At 38.5% G+C, this 23,344-nt stretch overlaps 2 protein-coding genes across 6 annotated transcripts in view; both read right to left on the bottom strand.

The window, feature by feature from the left end:
- LOC131240743 (uncharacterized) overlaps positions 1–7,552 on the bottom strand; it is a 60,266-nt gene extending 52,714 nt beyond the window's left edge. For 2 of the 5 annotated variants that reach the window (XM_058239180.1, XM_058239181.1), the window contains exons 1-4: positions 7,343–7,547; positions 4,601–4,816; positions 4,043–4,073; positions 3,718–3,896 (exon numbers count right to left, since the gene is read on the bottom strand). In XM_058239180.1, the coding sequence (XP_058095163.1) occupies positions 3,718–3,896; positions 4,043–4,073; positions 4,601–4,816; positions 7,343–7,468 (552 nt within the window). In that variant the 5' untranslated portion in view covers positions 7,469–7,547. Of the gene's footprint in view, positions 1–3,717; positions 3,897–4,042; positions 4,074–4,600; positions 4,817–7,342 lie in introns of all 5 variants that reach the window. The other 3 variants (XR_009168858.1, XM_058239179.1, XM_058239182.1) reach the window with 3 other exon arrangements.
- A 4,051-nt stretch (positions 7,553–11,603) lies between these two features.
- LOC131238703 (stigma-specific STIG1-like protein 1) lies at positions 11,604–12,316 on the bottom strand. The gene has a single exon (XM_058236319.1). It carries the CDS (start codon positions 12,265–12,267, stop codon positions 11,830–11,832), a length of 438 nt encoding a protein of 145 aa, XP_058092302.1. The 5' UTR covers positions 12,268–12,316; the 3' UTR covers positions 11,604–11,829.
- Between the last annotated feature and the right edge of the window lie 11,028 nt (positions 12,317–23,344).

Genomic DNA, 23,344 nt, shown 5'->3' with positions numbered 1-23,344 from the left:
GATAAAAATAATATCGAGGATATTATCGATATATTGAGGATGCTCTGAAGAATGCTTACAACCCAAAATTTGGATTATTTCCTCATCTGAGGATGAGATTGGTGGACATTCTTGGACAGTTAAGACAGTTAAGAATGAAAAATATCCAATGGTCCTGTTTCAATAAACAAGTGTCCACGAATCAAAGGTCAAGATCGTTCAAGCAATCTGATTTTGGGACCGTGAATTAGCAATAGTGGGTTTGACAATTTAAAAGATTTTCTACCCGCTAGCAAAGGGGACTGCGGCTTAGGTGGGTCCAACCATGATGTTTATGTGAAATCCACCTTGACCATCAGGTGTGTCACCCCATGTTAGGCCTAGGACCCAAAAATCAGCCCCATCTGTGATTTAGGTTGACCACACTATAGAAACAATGTACAAGGTAATGCTCACCCTCCAAACTATTTCTCTTGTTGTAGCCCACTTGAATCATGAATGGGCCTGATTTTTAGGCCCATGCCAAAATTGTGGTGCGGCATCTAATGGTTGGAATGGGTTTCATATAATCAACCCGGTATATCCTATAAAAATCAAGGGTGGACATCTCTCTACCAACTGTTTCCTTTGGTGTGGCCCACCTGAATCACATTGGTCAGCCTAATTTTTTGGCTCTAGGCCTAACTTGAGATTAGACTTCTAATGGTCGGAGTGGATCTCATGTACATGTGAAGGTGGTCATAGAATATCAAGGGCATTCAAGCTTTCAATTTTATATATATATATATATATATATATATAAAAGCTAAAATCAAGGACTCCCACCTTTATTTTTATGGGGTCGGGGCCCATCGTCATGCAGTGTGTGAAATCCACTCCGACCATTAGAATGTAATCTCAAGTTAGGCTCAGGGCCAAAAAACCAGGCTAACCAGTGATTCAAATGGGCCACACCAAAGGAAACAGTTGGTAGAGAAATGTCCAATCTTAATTTTTACTGGTTCCACAGTGATGATTGTATGAAGTCCACTCCAACCATTAGATGCCACACCAAAATTTACGCATGAAGCCCAAAAATCAAGCCCATTCGTGATTTAGGTGGGCCACATCAAGGGAAATAGTTTGGAGGTCAACATTGCCCTACATTATTTCTAATAGTGTGGTCCACCTGAATCACGGATAATGCTGGTTTTTGGACCCTAGGCCTAACTTGGGGTAATGCACCTAGTAGTTAGGTGGATTTCACATAAACATCACAGTGGGGCCCACCTAAGCAGCGCCCTTTAATCACCTAACATGCTTGGTGGTCAGAGTATTAAAGGCTTTGCAGCCTTTTGTTTCAAAAAGGTTGCAGGCAGCAGCCGTGCAGAGAGAGAGAGAGAGAGAGAGAGAGAGAAGAAGAAGAAGAAGAAGAAGAAGAGACATAGTAGAGAAAGGAGGACTGGAGGAGGAAAAGGAGAAGAAGAGTAAGAAGAGGAAGAACATGTATGAGGTTTTTTCCCCCTTTTTTTTTTGAGTTTTTCCGGTCTCCTCTCTCAGTATCGACTGATATATCAGCCAATATTATCCATACTGCATTTGCTGGGCATGCCAGCTAAAGCGGATTTGAAAAGAGTAGTCCTACCCCTAACGAAAGGTAGAGACCCTTCAAGACAAAAAGTTGTCCACTCTCTCAGTTAACCCAGTCCATGTAGAAGGAAGAATTCCAATTTTGCATGCAATCTCCACAGCATTTTTTTTTCTTTAATGGGTAATGAAAATTATCTATTAACGCCAAGAACTACATCAAAGGGAATGAATTCTAGCTCCCTCTTTCACTAGAGCATCAACCATCAAATCAGCATCCCCAACAACAAGGGAAAACGAAATGTTTAACCTCAAGATCAAGTGTCTAATTTGGGAAGGAAAAGCGAGCCTCCAAGGTTTTTGATCATGAGTAGACCAAAGTGAAAATGTTCATCGCATACCTTCCACAGCTAATGTATTGGATACAACAAAAATAATTGAAGACCCTGCCAAAGTGCTTTAGACCCCACTTCAATCAGGTCCATCCCGTGGGGCAAAAAAAGGAGATGATGATATGTCTTCTAATCCCTAAGAGTGCCTCCCAGCCTGGATAAACTCAAGAAGGGGGTTGCCAGAGTAGCCCCTCAGAGTTCAGTTTCCACATCCCCATATACGCGACCTAAAATAGATTTCTCTTACCCAACTCCAACCAAATTAGTCATGTCCCAATTGGTGAGAAGGTTTGAATGAAAGATACGTACAAATTCCTTAAAAGAGCCTACTAAATAAGGCAACCTCTATTTTTGACAAACAGATTATGTCGAGTCCTCTGCTTATTCTCAAAGATCCAAATATTCATCTCCATCCTGCGAAAAAGGAGAAGCAGATACTGTCTTTCCAATCTTTAAGAGTGCCTCCCAGCTTGGGTATACCTGAGTTTCCAAAGAAGACCATAGAGTTTTAGCTTCCACACCCCCATCAGTGACAGTGCGAAATGGATTTCTCTTTCTTGCCTCCACCCAAATTAGTTTCCATGTCCCAATTGGTGAGAGCATTTTAATTGAATGCAAGATACCTACAACTTCTTTCTTCATGCAATAAGATACCTAATTACCTATAAATTCCTTTCACGCAAAGGCCCACTAGATAGGTTATAGGTATCCTCTAATTTTGACAAACAGATCATGCCGAGTCATTCCCTTAGTCTTGAAGATCGACTATATATCTCCTTTGAGATACCAAAAGAATGGTTAGGTGAAGTAATTGCCAAAGCACTACTCCCCTTGCGCAAATGGTTCCCTATTCCAGCTTCTGAAAGAAGCGGAAACCATTCCTTGGAGCATCCAAGAGATCTTGAACGACTTGAAATTTTCACCCAAACGATCAAGTCATATCGAAAATAACAAAAAGATGGTCAACCGTCTCGTATGCAACCATGCACACACAAAAAAGCACAAAAACTCTGCCTGGTGGATGACGTGAGGCAAGGAAAGAAATAGTAAGAAAAGTTGCCCCCCAGGGGCCAGTTCCACAATGCCACTTTGAATGAAGACCTCTTCAAGGAGACCCAAGAGTCTTGTGAACTCCTCAATTTCATCCTCCTTCCAGATTCTTCAGAAAGTAATCTTCCAGAACATCTCCCCATGAAGTCACAGCAAATCTTTTCCCAAGGTCCTTTGTAGCTGTCACTCTGTAAGAATGTAGCACTAAGGATGATAAGGTCTTATCTCTCCCCCAATATTCTCCCCAACTCTCACATCCCTTCCTTTGCTAATATGGTACCCTCCGCTCTCCATGAAAGTTTGACCCACATTCGTAAAATCAGCAAATTTGCATTGATTCTTCAACACAGCCGAACAGAACATCTGATCCTCCACCACAACCTGCCACTCATTTGAAATTATACACATCAATAGCATCAAGAGAATAGAAGCCAAAAACATAATAGACCACTTTGTTCAATAAAAAGCAGGCCAACAAAGATTGAACTCTCAGATGACCAAACAAGAACATAGCCAAAAAATTATTTAAAATAAATAAATAACGGTAAAGCCAGAAAAGTTGCATTTTTCAGGTCACAATTTCAACACCAGCAATCTTAACTTACATGTGGAAAAACGAATGTTCACATTTACACATCAACATTCCATCTCCAACAGACCAAAAAAAAAAAAGAGGTTAGCCTTCAAAGAACATTATTGATACATACACAATTAAGTTTGGTATCCTTGCCTTGATAGATAATCTAAGAGATGCTACACGGTCTTCGGCTTGCCATGCACGGCTTATCTCATCTTTAAGTTCATGTAATCGTGAAATGTATTCTTGTCGTGTAACAACTTTGACCTCCTCTTTAGCAATTCTTTGTGGATATTCCAGCTCCTCGAGATGCAGACTGGTCAAAGATTTCTCTGATGCAACAAAGTTCCACATCAAATGTCTCAAGGATCCAATGGCTATTCTGGCAAACTATATTTCAAGTAGCAACCAAAACAAAATGAAATAATATCCTCCAGTGATCAAAACTTTTCCAAGTGATGCGACAGAGATGTCATACCTTTGCCACCCTTTATTATAACATCAGACATCTACAAGAACAAGAAAACCTCAATGTCACAGGAGTACGAAAAAGTAAAACAAAACAAAACAAAGGTCTTATTTCTAGAAGAAAAGATATGTAAATGTGGACTGTTGGGCTATTTTGCTTTTCTTTTCTTTTTGAAGGGTCATATGGACGCTGGAGATAAACAAGGAAAACCTTTTGAATTACAGAGACATCACAAACACCTTGGAGTGTAAACTGATAAAAAAAATACTGAAACAAAATCATGATTCCAAATAAATAAATAAAGGAAAATAAACCAAACGTACAAAAATGATTCCATTATGTTTTTTTTTTTTTTTTAATTATTATTTTTAATGTTCCAAAAAAATCTCAAACTACAAAACATTGGTCCGAAAAACAAATGCCTTAAGTACTGCTGAACCGGAGTTTAGTTTTAAAAATCACTTGAAGAACTACCTTCAATGCATGTCTCACCAGATAGGGTATCACTTAGAAAAGTGGGTAAAATATTCACAAAATAAGATTCCCCCAGGAGAATGAGAAGCTCACTGATGAAATAGAAACGGTTTGGGCGAGGGAAAACTTTTGCATCAAGGATCTCCTAAAAGCGGCCCATCCTTTTGATGACAATTGATTTGCTTCATTTGGGGATTCTCTTATAGTAGTTTCATGTGTATTCTGTACATTCTGGTCAGAAACCAAATTCCCAGGAGGACCTCTTAAAGGGTCATAAAAATCACCCTTCTCATGATATGCAGAATCAACCTATCATGGAACAGAATAGAATTATTGGTCAAGCACAAATAAGCTTTTGAGGAATGCCTTCAAGTAATTTAAAAAGAAAAAAAAAAAAGAAAAAAGGATTGAACATGTATTATGAGAGAAGATCAGTGGCTCTCATGCGCTTATGAATTGAATGTTGATGCATGGACAAACTGATCATTGGATGTAGACCATCCATTAGTTCCAGCCCACACCTCATGGACCAGCATGCAAGTATTACACAAGTAGAATGATCCCATCCATCCACTTTTCTTTTTCTTTTTCTTTTAGAAGTATCCATCCACATTATGTCCTCTCTAATAGATATTTGACTTCCACGCCAGGGGTGGGATGCTTAGGATAGTCTAAATGAAAATAATTCTTGAGAACCATACTCAATCAAAGAGAGGATCCACCAAATCAGTGGTTCAATTGTTGAATGAACAATTTTTCCACGAATGATCTTGACTTGACCTTTCATTTTATATGCTATTGATCAGATGGTTAGAATCGTCCACTCAGTGTAATTTTTTTCCTGGTTGCTCATGAAAAGTGAGCTGGAGCAAATGGATAGTGTAAATTGATTAATTATAAATAGAGATAAATATATAATGCTTAATCACTTCTCTAGTTTGATCACAGGTAAATCATGAGGATCACAAGTCTACATGTGTCACATCATCTAAGCCTTACCCACTAACTGAGGTCAGCAATGGATTATATATATATATATATATATATATATATATATATATATATATATATATATATATATATATATATATATATATATAATCCTCATGACTTACAGACAATCAAATCTGAGATATGTGGCAGGCTCGGTGAGTCGACTCATTTTTTAAGGCCAACGAGTCAAAATAGTGTAGATACGATGGAGACTGAAACTGGACATGATTCGGTTGAGTTGTCCCATGTTTTCAAGCAACTTACTAGCTCCAAGTGAGTCATGACCAATTTTAACTTATGTTTTAGAAATCTAACTCTCTCAAGTCCACTGAGCCAACTCAGGACTTGCATGAGTTGGCATTGAAGTTAAAAGGCAAAAAGGGCATTATGGGAATAGGAATCAAATCTATTGTGAGTAAACACCAATTTAACATATGTGTCAAAAACCTAAAGCTCCCGAGTCTACTGAATCAACTTAGGACTGGCAAGTTGGCATTAAAAGCTAAAAGGGGAAAATGGGATTATCGGAATAACATTAAACACTCTATTTATGTTATCAATAGCATTTTAGGGTTTGATTTCTCTCTGTCTCCCTCACATGTTTGTTGGCCCTCTAGTATGGCAACCAAATGGACCCACTAACAGTGGAACCAACACACTCCCTGTGTAGTTTTCACTGCACCCATCTTGCAGCTACCACAGTTTGCATGCAGTTTGTAGTTTGCACTATAAGCTCTTTGCAATTTGCCACTACTTGCAGTTTGCAGTTTGCACAATCTGAAGTTTCTTCTTCATCTTCTTCTTTATCAGTTGCAGAATCTGAATTTTTCAGTTTGGACCTCGCAAATTTTTGCAACTCACCAATCGCCACTGGTTTTAACATTTATCTCTAATTATGTATGTTTATGAACAAAACTAAAAAATACATGACTCACTCAAGTCAAATTCTGTGGGAGGACCGAGTCAAGTCCAAGTCCTGAGTTTATCTTCTTCTTTTTTTTGAAAGATGAGGAAAATATATTAAGAAAACAGAACAGAGGGAGATCCTCTCCATACAACAAGAAAAGAAGAAAAACAGGAAAAACAAGAAAACTAAAACAGACTAAAATAGAAACAATGGCAGGCCCACGCCTGGCAAGAAAACCCTCAAAACCCCTTAAGGAGCCCAATCCCTAAAGAGAGAAAGAACTGTGGAAAAGAGCCCCGCTGAAGAAACACTTTTATTCCTAAAACATCTGTTGACAAGTCCCGAGTTTGTCAACCATGTCAATTATGTAAACAAACTCACTCACACTACTTAACAATCTAAAGACTCTAAACGAGATAGAATCTTCATGGTTATGATTGTGAAATCCAACAGAAAGAGCTACAGAAAAATTCAATGCTGCCATTGCCAGGTAAGGAGTAGGGAAATCGGAGAGGAAAAGTTTTGATGCCAACCGTCCACCTTGCAGGTCCCACATTAGATTGCCCATTGGCCAGAAATCACCCTGAACAGACGATCTGTACCATCCAATCAACAGTTTTTGAATGTTGAATGTTGATCAGTACCCTTTTTCTTTTAACCATCCACTCGCAGGTTCTTGATTGAACTGAGATGAAGTATGATCGACATCCGATGAGAGCAATTTCTGGGGCGTGGGAATTACAGAATTGCTTATTTTGAGATTCAAGCAGGAGTGACGAAAATACGAATGGAATATGATGAAATTAAGGATCCAGTTCGAATAATTTATAGAAAGGAAATATATGGAAATGGGGTTAAAGATTCTCTGATAATTGAAGGGGAATTGCAGAAGAAATCCGAAACCAGGCAAGAGAGGAAACGAGAAGAGGTGAAACCTGGTGGGAGGAACGGTGAGCAGCGAGAGGATGATTTTCGGTGGGTACGCGAGGAAGCGAATAGGCAGCTTGCTCGGCGCCGTAATCTCGAGCTCTGAATTTTATGCTGTCCACGACCACCGTCATCTCTCTCTCTCTCTCTCTCTCTCTCTCTCTCTCTTCCAGGTTTATAAACCTCCGGATGCAGCTTTCTCTCTCTTCCCAGTTCATAAACCTCGAGAACCAGCTCTCTAGAGATGTTTCCGAGGCGGATATTTCACCATACGACAAATAACGAGCTGGGCCTAACAGAAGCGTAGTTGAGGGCCAATCGACCATCTCGTCTTGTCTGGAAATCCAACGACCAATTTACCGAAGGGTGGCATTGGGCCGGATAGCCCACATGACCTAACGAGCCTGACCCAGCTTTGGAGGGGGATGGTACCTATTAGCTTGCCCCATGTATCGGGGCTTGGGCTCAAGTCATTTTAGCCCAACCTAAACTAGCCTAATCCGACATTATATGTATATGTGTTATAGTTTACAAATATGACATTTTAGGGAAATTCAAGGAGATGGGATTTTTATTAATTTTCGGACCAGATTGGACCCAACCCAACCAAATTTTTGGGTTGGGTTTAGGTCTGTTACTTGCTCTTGTAAAGTTCGAGCGGGGAATGGACCTTAGATCTCGAGTGTATGGTTCGGCCCAACCCTATCATGGCCCAGCCAATTGACACCCCCTACATTTACCATAGGGGCGGTGATAAGGTTTGAAATGGGCGTGTTATGTAATTACTGTTCACCACCCATACCGTTAAGCATCGCCCCCCGTCACCCGGTATCAGGATGTTTCAGGCCAGTACAACCCTATCATTCATAGGCCATATCAGTACATGTGTGTTGATACATACCAGTTTTGGATGATACTTCAAACCTTGGGTGGTAAAGGGCCAGACACCCTAAACGCAGGGTCGGGCTCAGTCTTTAGATCTATGCCCGATGTTCGGGCTGGCCAGGCCCGGCTCATTGATTAATGGTCCAGTCCAATTATCAAGTGAGCCGCGGAATGTGCATGTGCATTTCAAGTCACTCGTTGTAGGTGAGCCAAGTTCCGATGAAACAAACCGTTTGTATTACGAGAATCGTTGTGAACGGAGGGGAATTTACGGAGGGGAATTTAACAATGTTGCTTACGGCGCCAGGCATTTTCCACCCAATTAAGGCTGGTGTCGAGCCAGATTTTAGGAAACTAAAGCAAAGCTAGGCCTAACCCCAGCTTGGCCCTGGCCTAGACTATTGGGGACCCTGATTTACAAACAGCACGTGTGTTGGCTAGGCAGCTGTGTGTGACATTTGAGAGTCACATAGGTGGCAACACATGTGCCAGCTGGCAAATGTGTGACATTGAGCCGTACATAAAGTGCCCCTGCCGAAAGGGTGCAAATGAGTTGGGTCGACCCAATGGGTCATTAGACCTGCCCTGTCAATAAGTGGTTTTGGGTCCAGAAGTTCGGGCTCATTTACCAAATGGGTTAGGTCCTGGTCCTGTTAAAATCAACCCCACTAGACTCTGACCCAAACCCAGCTTTTAAAGGGATTGATTACTCTTGCAAACGCGAGTGAACTGGGGCCAAGAACGCTGCTTCTAAGTGATTGCCAATGGTGGCACAACCAAGTATGTTAATTCAATTATCAACTTCATGGTGATAGACGCACAGAGATCTTGGAAAATCAACTCTATATATAACATTTTTATGGCATGGATGCAAAAATAATCCCGCAAGGTTAGCCTAGAAAATTATTTACACTCCGGTCAACATTTCATTACTCCAAGACTAGATCAAAAATTACTTGTGCATGCATCATGCGCGTCTGCTTGTGTTCCCTCCGGAGCCCAAATTTCAGGTTGATCCAAGAATTAGGTGGACCAAATCATGAGGAAGAATGTAAAAGCATCCCTAAAACTTTCACTGGATAATAGGGAAATTCGAAATCATACATGAAATCTCGGTATTGGTCGAAGCTCCGTGGACCTCACTATGATGTATGTGTTTTATACATGTCATCCATTTTTTATTTTTTTTATTTTTTTTTAAAAGCTTATTTTAGAGCATAAGATGAAAAATGAGGCAGATCAAAAGCTCAGTTGACCACATAATAGGAAAAGGAGTGGGGATTGAATGCCTGCTGTTGAAAACTTCTTGTGGGCCACATGAGTTCTAGAGCAAGCTTATTTCTGTATTTTCTCTTCATCCAGGTTTACGTCACTTTACGAATCATTGGATGGAAAATAAATACCACCTCGATGTGGGCCATCCCATCATGTGGGGCCCAGCTTCAATGTCCAATGCCCATCATGTGGAGCCCACCTTTGCTTTCGACCATCCATCATGTAGGCCCCACCTTTGAAGTGGATCGTCCATCACACTAGCCCACTTTGGAAATGTGCTTTTTACCATTACGGGCCAACCTTTGATGTATGCTATTCATGCGTGGGCTTACATTAATTTGGGATTATCCATCATATGGGGCCTACCTTTTATCTGGACCATCCACTATGTGAGCCTCACCTTCAATGTGGACAGGCCACCACGGTAAGGCCTCCTTTGACATGCATAGTGGGATAGAGAAGTAGAAAAGTCATAAGTTAAAAAACTTTAAATAAAATTACTTATTTAAGACAAAAATTACTTGTAAAAAAAAAAAAAAAAAACGGAAGCTAACTTAATTACTAAACATAATTTAAAAGGTAACTTATTTAGAGGTATGCAAATGGGACCTAAGTGTGTCAACCGTGATGTTTGTGATAAATCCACCTAGTCCATCTGTTAGGACATGATGAAAAACGAAATAGATCCAAAGGACAGGTGGCGGTATAACAGGAAAAACAAGGTCTGAAAATTCATATCCACCGTGTTTATATGCCATACAAATCGTTCATAACGTCATCCTTGCAATGAACTGAAAACACAATAATAGTGTCCTAATCCAATGGCCCATAAATGTTTAAACGGTGGAGGTTCAATTCTCACTGTTTCCTATCGTGCAGCCCACTTGAGTTTTAGATCTAACCCAATGATCTGATAAAACAGGTGGGCAGTGTGGATTTCTCGCAAACATCACATCAGGCCCCGACTAGCTTTTAAGTGCAGGAATTTCTTCCCCAGGGTGTCGCAGTTGCGCGGATGGCAAGCCATAACCTGTAGCAATCTGATGGAAGAACCTGTTTCATACGCCCATGTATTTCGGACAGTGTAGCTACCGGATAAGTGGACTGTCCTGATTTGCTAGCGAGCAGAGCGCCTGATGGACGGCTTGGATCCCACGTACATGTGCCAACATATAGACAGGCCCGGCTATACACACGCGTGGGATTAGACTAATCACATTGTTTAGCCGAGATCAGGTGACATTACCCTCTTTGTCAGAAAACGATGCGTGTGACTGAGAATTGAGAAAGCATGTAAGTAGGCACCTTTGATGGAAGAATCAGACGTATAAAGCTCGAGCATGTGGCTTATTGCGGCTTTCATGGAAATCCACTGCTTTTGAACAGCGAAACGTCGAAATGAAGGATATCGTTTTTTAGCTTTGAAGCAGCATTTCAGCGTAAATGACTACCGAAGTATTAAGAATCACAATGTAGCGTAAAATATCAGTAGCCCCAAAAGCACCTCTGCTCAGTCCACAAATGCCAACCTGGAAGGTTTAGGACATCTGAGCCGTGTATCAGGTGGACTCCACCGTAAAGACGATCCAGTGTGTTCATCAGGCCCATCCATTCATCAGACGGGCCACCCTTGTAAAATCACAGTCAGCGGTTTAAAAAAAAACTTTCAGCGGTGCACTTTCAACGTACAAGTGTTGCCTGCCTGATAACTGGACCAGCCGATCTTTGCACAGTTCATATTCATAGTGGGACACCTTCTGCACGTATCAAACGTTCCACACACGTGCAAGGTTAGCACATATGCATCACGTACAGCTAACCAGCCTCTCGTCTTGCTAAGCCAAGTAATATAAATGCCATGGTGGAAACAAATCCAATAACAACTATAGCCACTGGTAGAAATGGCACATAATGCCTGTGAAAAAATAGTTTATTTGATTAAAGACCTAACTTCATGACAATAATTACCTAAATACCATTTCTTTAGCTTAAAAACCCATCTCATATCTGTTTATATTGTACAGTTTAATCTTCTCCAATAACTAATCACAGGATATGATAATTTTCTGTCCACAACAATAGAGAAATTTTGTTTTAACCAAAGAAATTCGCTCTCTCCCTCTCTATAATTATTGAAAATGAGATGAACGGTCATGATGAATAATATCAAACATAATTTGTTAACTTGTATAAATTAACTTAAACTATAATTACGAATTACATTTAGGAAATCTCTCAGCCCACAAAGAGGAACTTGCAAATGAACTGAGCCCCACATAACAAATCACACGGCGGCTTTTATTCCTTAGGAATGTATGACGAATCTCATGTCCTCTCAAGCGTAATTGCACATGCCATATATGCAATAATCGCTTTTTGCGCATCGGTTGTTGCATCGACCGCAATGCCTCTTGTCGAATGAAAGGTAAACGCATTCCCCCCTACAACAAGCCTCAGTGTATTTGCACATTTTCCCGCAAACTCCACAATTCCCGCGGTCCGTTATCAGGTTCACACACTTGTTTCTGCAACAGCTGGGACCAGGGCTTCCCCGGGGTAGGCAGATATCTGGGTTCTGCCAGCATTTGAGCGTTTTCGGTTTCTCCTGAGCGAGAAAGCGGCTTATCCCTCGGAGAGAAGATGGATGGTCTTGAGACGATGGGAGGTTGGTCGGGATGGAGTCGGCCACTTCATCCACCGTAACCGTGCCGGTGCATGCCATGATTAGAGCCATGGCTATAGCCATGATGAAGATGGTCTTGACCAACTTCATGGTTACAAAAGGGAGGATAGAGGAGTCAGTGCTATTGGGGTGAGAGAAGCTTGGGAGATTGATGGATGATAGGCTTTGGGAGGGAAGAGGGGGGAGATTTATAAGGTGAATTTGGCCAGAGGGTTTGACGCGGGAGATGCGGTTGCCTGTGGTGTGGCCCAATACAAGGACCGTTTATTATTAGTTATTGTATAGGAGAAATACAAGACCGTTGGTTCAAGTAAAGGGTTATTAGGCTCTTTTCAACTTTTTAAGAAATCAAATAAAAGCGGCAATGCCAACTGCACACGGAAATGCATATGCAAGCAAGGCGCATGTGGGGTTACTTGATATTGTGGCTGTGTATGACAGAGACTCAGAAATGGTGCACGTCGCATATATTAACTCAAATTAAACCAACTAAAAATAACTTATTAACTTCAGATAACTTAAAAAGTAACTGATTGGGCGGTATATATACAAGGGGCCTTAATTCTGACCCGATTCTTAAATGCTGCACGCGCACATTTGCAGCCCTATCAGCGGGGCATGATATCCATGTGCCATGTTTGAACGTGTATGGGCAGGGTTCTACACGCATGTACGGTTTGCAGAACTGTGGAGTATGGAGTAAGCGCAAGCTTATTTAGCGTGAGTTTGTTACAGCCTAAAGAGCAAGGAAAGACGCCATTCCTAGAAATAATAATAATAATAATAATAATAATAATAATAATAATAATAAGAAGGAAGAAAAAGTAGGGCCTTTCCTTTATTATTTTTTAAAATTTGATTATTTCTACCGTTTTGTGTTGAAGCTAAAGAAAGTGTGTGTGTGTGTGTTTTTTTTTTTTTTCTGTTTCTTTATTATATTTATTTTATTTGAGAATAAAATAAATATTTATTTTATTTGAGAAATATCCTAATGTGCAAATCACACGACCCGAGTTCATTGCACGTTAATCTCACCAATGCCCGGTTTTGATTAGTGGTTAATGAGGGTTGGGGCCTATTTGGTCTGACTTTTATCACGTATTTCATTGCCGTATCTTTCATGACAGGTATTATACAGTGCGAACCGAGAGCATGCACTGGACCCAGTTTAGACGCGAATTCCTATGCCCTGACCATGGGCAGTTCCTGTGTTGGAAGCTATGTGGGGCTCATAAAGATGATCATGACAAATCCTCTCCGTCCATCAGTCTATAAACATCACAATAAAACAGGAGAACAAAAATCAGATAGATCCAAAATGCAAGTGGGCCACACCACACCAGAGAAGTTTTGAATCAGTATGACATTATCTGAGTGGTAATAACCCTAGGAACAGTTTGGATGGCATATGAACATCATGGTCGGGTCCAGGAAGGTTTCAACCGTGGGTGTTTCCATTATCATTGTTTCGTGTGGTGTGGCCCACATCAGTTTTGGATCTGCATTATTTTTGGATTCCTCTCTTATTGTGATGTTTAGAAACTGACGGGCAGTGTGGATTTATGACAGGCATATCTGTGGGCCCCACGCAGCTTCCAGCCACAGGAACTACTTGTGCGGGGCACAGGCAACTCGTGCCCACCCAGTTTTCACAAGTGGGGCCATGTTCCAGTGATCCCGATCGTTGATATTCTAAGTCCCGATGTGGAGAGTACACAGAGGTGATTTGTCTGTAACCGTACGTGGATCTCAACGTCTGTTTATACCTCTCCACCTGTTTCACCAACTCATCTTAGGCCCAGGCCCAAAAATGGGCACGGGTTAGATGGTGTTGCCTTCACCACCTTAGCATGGGTGCTGTGATGTGTTGGGCGCTGTGGGGCCCACCATGATGTATGTGTTTTATATCCATACCATCCATCTATTTTACTATCTTATTTTCAGGATGGACCCAAAAATGAAGAAGATCTCAAGCTCAAGTGAAATATTCCATAAGAAACCAAGCGAATAATCACATAATCTGTGCGTTGACACCACGGTTGAAACCTCTCTAGAGCCTATTGTTATGTTTATTTGCCATCCAACTTACTGATAAGGCCACATAAATTGGATGCAAGGAAACACAAATATAAGCCTTATCTAAAACCTTAGTGCCCCAAGAAATTTTTAATGGTGGTTTTTAATCACTATTGTTTCTTTTGATATTGTCTACTTAAATGCCATTGTTTCTTTCAGTATTATCCACTTGAACTTTGGATTTACTTCATTTTTGGATTGGTGCCTTAAAATAAGCTAGCAAAGTAGAGGGACTCCGTGGGTATATATAAATTTCATCACAGCCTCTAATATCCAATACTTCACCACACCACTAGTAGGATACCCACCTGATTTATGTCGGCCCAAACATGAGGCAAATTCAAACTCTTAAGTGTGCCACCAAACGAGAAACACTAAGAGCTCCTTTGTTTTTTCAAATTGTATTATAGTGTTAGTGGGCTGTTATTATTATTTTCTAATATTTGTTTAAACAAGTATTCAAGCACATAAATTAAAGAACAAATGCAGATACGGTGACAGACATAAATGCCATTGTAATCATTATAATTTTAATTTGTATCATCTATACTATTAGAGCTAATAATAAAATTATGTAACCTTTGTAGTTAAATGTAGCTGATAACACTAGACAAGTAAAACATTTTTTACTAGCTGTAATAAAGCAAAACACCCTCTTTAAGACCTTTCTAGCCTTTGATGTTTATATGCCCTCAAACTAAATAAGGTTAATTTCCACATGGATGATGGGAATACACAATTATAAGCTACGTAGCTCAGAAAATAAAATAAAATTAATGGTGGGATTCAATATCCATTGTTTCTTGTGACGTGGCATACTTAAATTTTGAATCAGTCTTAATTATTACAACACATTCAAACATGAGCTTACACAAGAACGGCGAGATATGGCCACAATTGCTAAAAATTAGGGATTTGACCCAACATCGTATCAATTCGAGATCAGAGGGTGACCCTCACACGCCAATGCGCATGGGGTCGCGTGTGGGGTAGCATGCATCACCACAAAATGCGAGCCTGTTGATATGACACGTCGCCTAATCAGAACAATATTATGATTTCTCATAAGGAATGCTGATTACCAGACGCGAATTGCCTCCAGCGGGGAGCGGATTAGGTGCGGCCCCGGTCTCACCCAACAGGGTATAGCCCTGACCGTAGGGCCCACCTTGATGTATGTGTATATATCTATTTTTTCCTATCATTTAGGGGCAAGAGACAGAAAATGAAACACCGTTCTATAGGAAACATTAATAGTGATTGACCCTTAAAAACTTGTGGGCCACCGAAGTTTTTTATCAAGCTTATATTTGTTTTTCTCCATCATCCAGGTTAGGTGTGACCTTATCAACAAGTTGGATGGCTAATAAACATTAGGGCGGGCCCTAGAAAATTTTAATGATGGGCATTCAATTGCCATTGTTTCCTGTAGCGTGGTCTACCTGATGTTTGTATCTGATTCATTTGGGGATAGTGCCCTACAATGATCTGGCAAAACAAATGGACGGTGTGGATATACTTCACGTACATCAAAGTGGGCCCACAGACAGGCCGCACCTAATCTGTTCCCCCATGAGCCCGGCATAAAACTTTATCGGTCGTGTGACATCCACTCTGCACGTCAGTTTCTAAATCGTCTCGTGTTAGGATGTGATTCTAGAAATGAGGCAGATCCAAAACTGAGGTGGGCCACACCACAAACAACAGCAACGATGGGACACTTAGTCCCGGAGATCTTGGGTCTGGCTGATATGCATTTTCATGGAAATCACCTTTTGAACGGATTGGATGTTCCCACCGTTCATTTGTTTTGCTAACTCATTCTAAGACATGAGCCCAACAATGACACCCACCATCAAAAATTTCGTAGGGCCACTATGATATTGATTAGCCATTCAACCTACTCATGAGGTCACATAGACCTGAGTAAGGAAAAATGCAAATACATGCTTGGGACTTTTGTGCCCCAAAAGTTTTTAAGGGTAGGCATTTAATTAACATAGTTTGATATTCACTTAAGATTTGCTTTGTTTTCAGGCTCATACCATAATATGAGCTGAGAAAATAGATAGATTACATGGATAAAACATATATAACTGTAGGCATACGACGCCTGCCACCAAAGATACCTCCTGGTGGTACTATATTGCCACCAAACACCAGAAATTCCTGCTGTCTGAAGCTAGGCGGGCCACCGTGGTGTTTGTAAGAAATCTATTATGTTCATTCGTTTTGTCTACTCATGCTAGGATATAAACCTAAAAACAAGGACTCAAAACTCAAGTGGGCCACGTATCAGAAAATAGTAAGAGGGGAATGCATATTGTTGAAACCTTTCCAGGTTCTACAGTGATATTTATATGCCATCCAAACCGTCATTCCCACTGGGATGAATTGAATCTACAAAAATGTCACCTGATCCAAACTTTGGCGGCCATGAATGTTCCAATGGTGGAGTTCCTCCCAACTGATTCCTGTCATGTTGCCCACTTAAGTTTTGGACCTACCGAGTTTTTCTGGGGGCTCATGTCCTAACGTGAGCTGAAAAATGGATGGACACAAAAATCACGGTGGGCCCACCTAGGATCGCAGGCAATGCATTGGAAGTTCATAGGTTTCCTATCCTACAAGTCAGGCCAGCCCATTTCTCAACGAGCAACCCATCACTGTGAAAAATGGAAAAAAAGGATGGATTTAGAGACGGTTCTGGACCGTCTCTAAAATTGCTTGGTTTAAAGACACTTTAGAGACGGCTGTAAACCGTCTTTAAAATTTTAGACGGCCCCTGACCATCCTTAATATTGTCTAAAAAATTTGAACGTCCACAAATCATTTAAGACGGTCGTTGACCGTCTTGTATGGGTCATTTGAGACGGTCATTGGCCGTCCGCATTAGAGACGGTCCTTGACTGTCTTATATGCAGTCATCTCATTGGCCGTCTCTATTAGAGACGGTCATTGGCCGTCTTTTACTTGTAATCTGAGATGGTCCTTAGCCGTTTTATAGTCCTGGCAAAGACCGTCTATATTAGAAACGGTCCTAAACCGTCTCTATTGGAGACTGTCAAAGACCGTCTCTATTAGAGACGGTCCTAGACCGTCTTATAGCCCTGTCAAAGACTGTCTCTACTAATGGTGAAGTCAAATTTTAAGAAGCCCAAAAAAATTATAAATTTCAAAAAAAAAAATTGTTGAAAAGCTTAGAAAAATAATTAACAATGTTTAAGAAAAGTTTAAATTTTGAAAAAAAAAATTTGTAATTTTATAAAAATCTAGATTTCGAAAAAAAAAAATTAAGAACTTTGAATAATGTTGATAATTTTGAAAAAAATAAAATTCGATAAAAAAATAGTATTTTGAAAAAGAAAATTAAAAAATTAAACAAAATTGTGAAAAAATTAACAAATTGCAAAAAAAATATATATATATTTAAAAAAAAAAGAAAACTAGATTTTGTATTTTGACAAGAAAAATTAAAAAGTTATATAACAAAAGTGAGATTTAAAAAATGATATTTTGAAAGAAATTTTAAAAAATTAAACAAAATTGTGAAAAAATTGACAAATTGTAAAAAAATATATTTTTTAAAAAGGAAAACTAGATTTTGTATTTTGACAAGAAAAATTAAAAAGTTATATAACAAAAGTGAGATTTAAAAAATGATATTTTGAAAAAAAAATTAAAAATTAAACAAAATTGTGAAGAAATTGACAAATTGTAAAAAAATATATTTTTTTAAAAAGAAAACTAAATTTTGTATTTTGACAAGAAAATTGAAAAGTTAGATAACAAAGGTGAGATTAAAAAAATGATATTTTGAAAAAAAAAAAATTTTAAAAATTAAACAAAATTGTGAAAAAAATTGACAAATTGTAAAAAAAAATATATTTTAAAAAAGAAAACTAAATTTTGTAAAAGAAAAATGTTAAATTTATTTATAATGAAAATGATATTTAGTTAAAAGAGTAAAAAACATATACATTTTTTTAAAAAAATGTTAAATTTATTTGTGAAAAATAAAATTACTAAATTATTAGGCACATCCACTAATTGAACCTTTAATCATTTTTGGACAATCTAATCAGTTCAAATTAAAGAGTAAATAACTTCAGATGTTTAAATCAAATTTCACTGAAATTGTTGATCAATCTTGTATGCCCAATATCTTTATCATATGTAGCATGATTGAGGCGAGTAACTAGTCAAATTGAGAGTATTGATCAGTAAAATAGAGTGAATGGACTAGACATGTAAAATGGGCCAAATATTCTTGTTAAAATTGTGACCCAACTTACTGACCTCATGAGCACCTAAGAATTGATGTTAGTAAGTTTTGTGGGCCCCATCAAGATGTGTGTCGAACATCAACACCGTGGATTTGATGTGTCCCTTTAGGTTATAAGATATCTCAAAAATCATCGGTAAACGAAACTCAAGTGGGCCATACCATTTAAAACTATGTGAAGGCATCCTAAAAAATATAAAAGTACTTGGTGGGGCCCACATGAGTTTTGAATGCGGTTGAAACTTGGTCTGACCCCTCATCCAAGTGGGACACACATAATGAGTGGGTTGGATATGTGAATCACATTTAGGCAGGCCCAATATATGATTATGAATGTTTTAAGGAAACCTTTCTCCACTACATTTGAGTTACTTGTTTCCTTTACCAGAGTAAACTCTATGGGGTTCACCATTATTTATTTATTTTATCCACTCCGTTCATCCATGTTAACAAATAACTTGAGGTCTGAAGAATCAAAAGAAAGCATATCCAAAGCTCAAGTGTACCACACTATAAGAAATAGTGTGATTGAACCTCTACCATTGAAAATTTCTTGGAGGCCATAGAAGTTTTGGGTCGAGCAAATATTTGTGTTTTTTCTTCATTCACATGTTTTTGATATTATGAACAGGTTGGAGGGCAAATAAACATTACTGTGGGCCTAAGGAACGTATCAACCTAGAAATCATTATTCCACACTGTTTGGTGTGGCATGGTCCACTTGAGCTTTGGATTTACTGAAAATTTAGGATCAACCCACACCGTTCATCCATTTTTCGAGATAATTTTAGAGAATTATCTAAAAAATGAATCATATCCAAAGATTAAGTGGACCACACTACAAATAAGGGGAACGGATTGACTACTCCCCCTAATACCATCCAATGGCTGGTGGTTGGTGCTCTGTGAGCCCTACCATGATGTATGTGTTTAATCCATGTCGTCTATCTATTTTTAAAGATCATCTTACGGTATGAGACCAAAAATGAGATATATCCTAATCTTTAGTAGACCACATTCCAGGAAACAGTGTTGAATGAGCGTCAACCATTAAAAAACATTTTGGGGCCATAAAAGTTTTGGATCAAGCTGATTTTTGTTTTTCCCCTTCATCTGGCCATGTATGACCTAATCAACATATTGGATGTCAAATAAACAGTACAGTAGGCCTTAGGAGGATTTTAATGATGGATATCCAATCACTATTGTTTTCATATGGTGTGGTGCACCTAAGATATCGATTTATAGACTTTTCATTTTTGGGATCAAGTCATAAAATGATCTTTATATACCTCTCAATTTTGGACCCCACCATGATGTATGTTTTGTATCCACACCTTCCATCCATTTGGAGAGATAATTTTAGGGCAATGTCCAAAGAACGAGTTAAATCCAAAGCTCTAGTGGACCCCAGCACAGAAAACAATGGGACAGTAATGCCCACCATTAAAAACTTCTAAAGGCCACAAAAGTTTTTGATAAAGTTGATATTTGTGTATTTCCTTATTTCATGTTTTTTTAAAAAAAAAAAAAAAAAACTTTTGAACCAGTTGGATTTCAAATAAACATTCCAATGGACCTTAGGATAGTTTCAACAGTGGGAATCACCCTCCTCGTTGTTTTCTGTGGCGGGGTCCACTACAAATTTTTATCTGTCTCATTCTTTGGCAAATAACTTAAAGTAATATCTCAGAATGGATGGACGGTGTGGATATATGAAAAACCATGAGAAAACCTATTTTTTAAAATATATATATATATATATATATATATATATATATATATATATATATATATATATATATATATATATCGTAATAATATATATGGAAAAAGGTTCTTTACGTAGAGCTCATGGGAACTCCCCATGAGGTCGAGCTGTGTGGGCCTCACCATGATGTGTGTCAAACATCAACACCGTGCATTTGATGGGTCCCCTTTAAATTATGAGATATCCCAAAAATCAGCCGTATACGGAACTCCGATGGGCCATATCATTTAAAATCATGTGAAGACATGCCTAAAATATATAAAAGCACTTTGTGGGCCCCATCTGAAATTTGGATGCGTCTGAAACTTGGTATGACCCCTCATCCAAGCGGCACACACATAATGGATGGGCTGGATTTGTGAACCACATCTCGGTGGACCCAAAAAATAATTATGAATGTTTTAATGGAGGGTAACCCCTCTCAACTTTTGTTTGTGGTGTGGCCCACACAAGTTACAGATTGACTTGAGTTTTAATCCTTGGCCCCACCATGGAATGGTGCATCTGACTGATGGGGTAGATGTTTGACACCCATCATGATGGGTAGATGTTTGACACACAGAAAATGGTGATGTCAATTAACGATGGACATCCAATCACTACTGTTTTTCCTGTGGTGTGGTTCATGTGAGATTTATTTCGAGCTAAATTTTCTTTTATCAACATTAATTTTTTTTTTACAACTAGATGTATGGTGTGGATTAAACACAAACATCACGGTGAGGCCCATAGAGCCCTATCAGATCCAAAGCTTAAGATAGCGTTGTTATTTGCACGGTGAACAGTTGTGAGTTTTGTATTTTAAGTAAAATAGTGGTGACTTGTTCATGGAAAAAGTGGGTTTGAGATATGGATATCCAGACCATCCAAATAATGGGTCTTGCTGTAGATTGTTTATATTTATAATTTTCTTATGTAATAGTATCTTAACCATCAAGTAACTTGAACCTTAATTGTACGGTTGTGAAGACCGTTTATTTTATAAATTATGGAAAACTCACATTTTCCGGATTTGAATCTTTTATCCCATTTCAGAAGAGGAATTTCCAAATCCCTCTTTCGACCGCCATTTTCTTCCTCTCCGTTCCCTCTTTCGAGCACCCTCTTCATCGCCGGTCGAGATTGGGCTGTGAGTCTTTCGAGCGCCCTCTTCCTCACCAGTCACCGTGCAGAACCATCTCAAATAGGTGAGGATTCGCATGACTGCACTCTACATTTCTGTTTCTTCGATCATCAGTTTTGTTGCATAGAAGATGGTGCACGTTTCATTTTAAGGCAACGTTTCATCAACGCCTGGCCCATCTAATGAGGTCCCTAGTTTCTTCGATCTCATCAGTTTTGTTGCATAGAAGATGGTGCACGCCATTTGTTTAATGTCTGGCCTCAATGAGATTTGTGTTTAATCCCTATGAATGATATTATCAAAATTTTATTTTTTGGAGAGATATTTTTTGAAATGCTTCCTTCAGATCTAAAAATGGTGTAGGATTCAAGTTCTTCTTTCAAATGAGCTCTTGAAATGATTAGATCCGAAAGTGGAGTTTTTTTTCCTGCAAAGTTTGAGAGATTTCATATGTACGTTGCAAAGTTCCTTTGAATCACTTTCTAGAACTGAAAATGGCGTACAATCCCTTGAATTGATCTTGGAGGTTCTGTTTTGCAGGAATCTGAGAGAATTGCATCTTTTATGTTGAAAATGTCTTTGAAGTGATTATTCCTGAGTGCAACTTAGATATTGCCTTAATTTTCCAGATATTTTACATGAATTTATGATACATTTTATTTTCATTTCCTGCTAATATGACATTATGATGAAATTTAAAAAAATTAAATAAAAATCGCATTTTCTATGGTTTTTCCTTTTTTGGAAGAAATTGTGGTGAATTACTGCAAGAAACTCGATTTTAAGCTCATGATTATAAGCTAAAAATAATAATTTAGTTAGTTCCATTTTCTTGTTTTATGGTAGGCATCATTGCAAGTTATATAAGAAACTCTTTTTTTTTCTTTTTTTTTTTTAATCCTTTTTTTTTTGGAGGAACGAAATGTGTGTGTGTGTGTGTGTGTGTGTGTGTGTGTGTGTGACTTTAATTTCCTTTGATTTCCTGATTCTGGAAAGCTCACAGGGAAATTAGATTAGTCGCATGAGTTTACACTAGATTTCCCAAGGAAGTTGCAGTAATCTTTTACATGAATTAGGGTGGTGATTTTGCATGAAGTTATCTCTATTTTTATTTTCCTGTTATTTGAGATTGTGATGATGACCTTGAAAAAGAAAATTGAACTTGCTTTGGTTTTTCCCATATTGAATCAGATCATGGCAAATAAACACAAGAAACTCGATTTTGCCATCAGTTTCTAAGTTTTAGAGGAATAAGTAGCACTCATACATGTCTTTGGTAAGCTTTTGATTTCCTCTTAATTGAGTTGTGAGGATACAGTTGAAAGGAGTTAATGCTTTAATTGATGCTAAATTTTTTCTTCTCATCTTTGAAAGCGATCAAGAATATTTTAGGAAGCCCAATTTTGCCTGAAATTCCAGGGTTTGGAGGAATTAGGTGTGACTTTTAGATGAATTCATCTTTAAGTCACTTTCTTTTCCTATACTATGAGAAATTTTTGATAAATTTGCTAGCATAGAAAAATAATAATATTTCTTTTTCTATAAAAATTCACAAAAAACCAATTCAAATTTTGTTCAAGACAAGTTGCACTCAGGTATTTCGCTTTTGAAGTTTGGTATTATGGAGAGTTTCCACTATGCATGAACTATTATAATTAATTTTTGTAAATAAATTGTGCAGGATGATAATGATGTCTGGTATAAAAAATAAATGAAAAGAAATGTCATCCTGCATTAATTAAATCCAATTTTTTCATGTGTATGTGTGCATGTTTGGGTCTTGCAAGACTGGAATTCATAGTAGCCACTGGCTTTTAAATTTATCTAGAATTTTTGCCAAATTTAAGAAAATATTAGATGCATATATTTGGATTGATGAGTATAATCTTTGCTACCATCTCTGTTGCTGCTG

This window comes from Magnolia sinica, chromosome 3, assembly GCF_029962835.1.
Source record: "Magnolia sinica isolate HGM2019 chromosome 3, MsV1, whole genome shotgun sequence".
Classification (NCBI taxonomy): domain Eukaryota; kingdom Viridiplantae; phylum Streptophyta; class Magnoliopsida; order Magnoliales; family Magnoliaceae; genus Magnolia; species Magnolia sinica.
Note: the sequence above shows the minus strand (reverse complement) of the source record. Positions and strands in the feature narration are given on the sequence as shown.

Bases quoted from the DNA above. Each gene is read 5' to 3' on its own strand.
- LOC131238703 (XM_058236319.1), bottom strand. From the start codon at position 12,267: ATGAAGTTGGTCAAGACCATCTTCATCATGGCTATAGCCATGGCTCTA.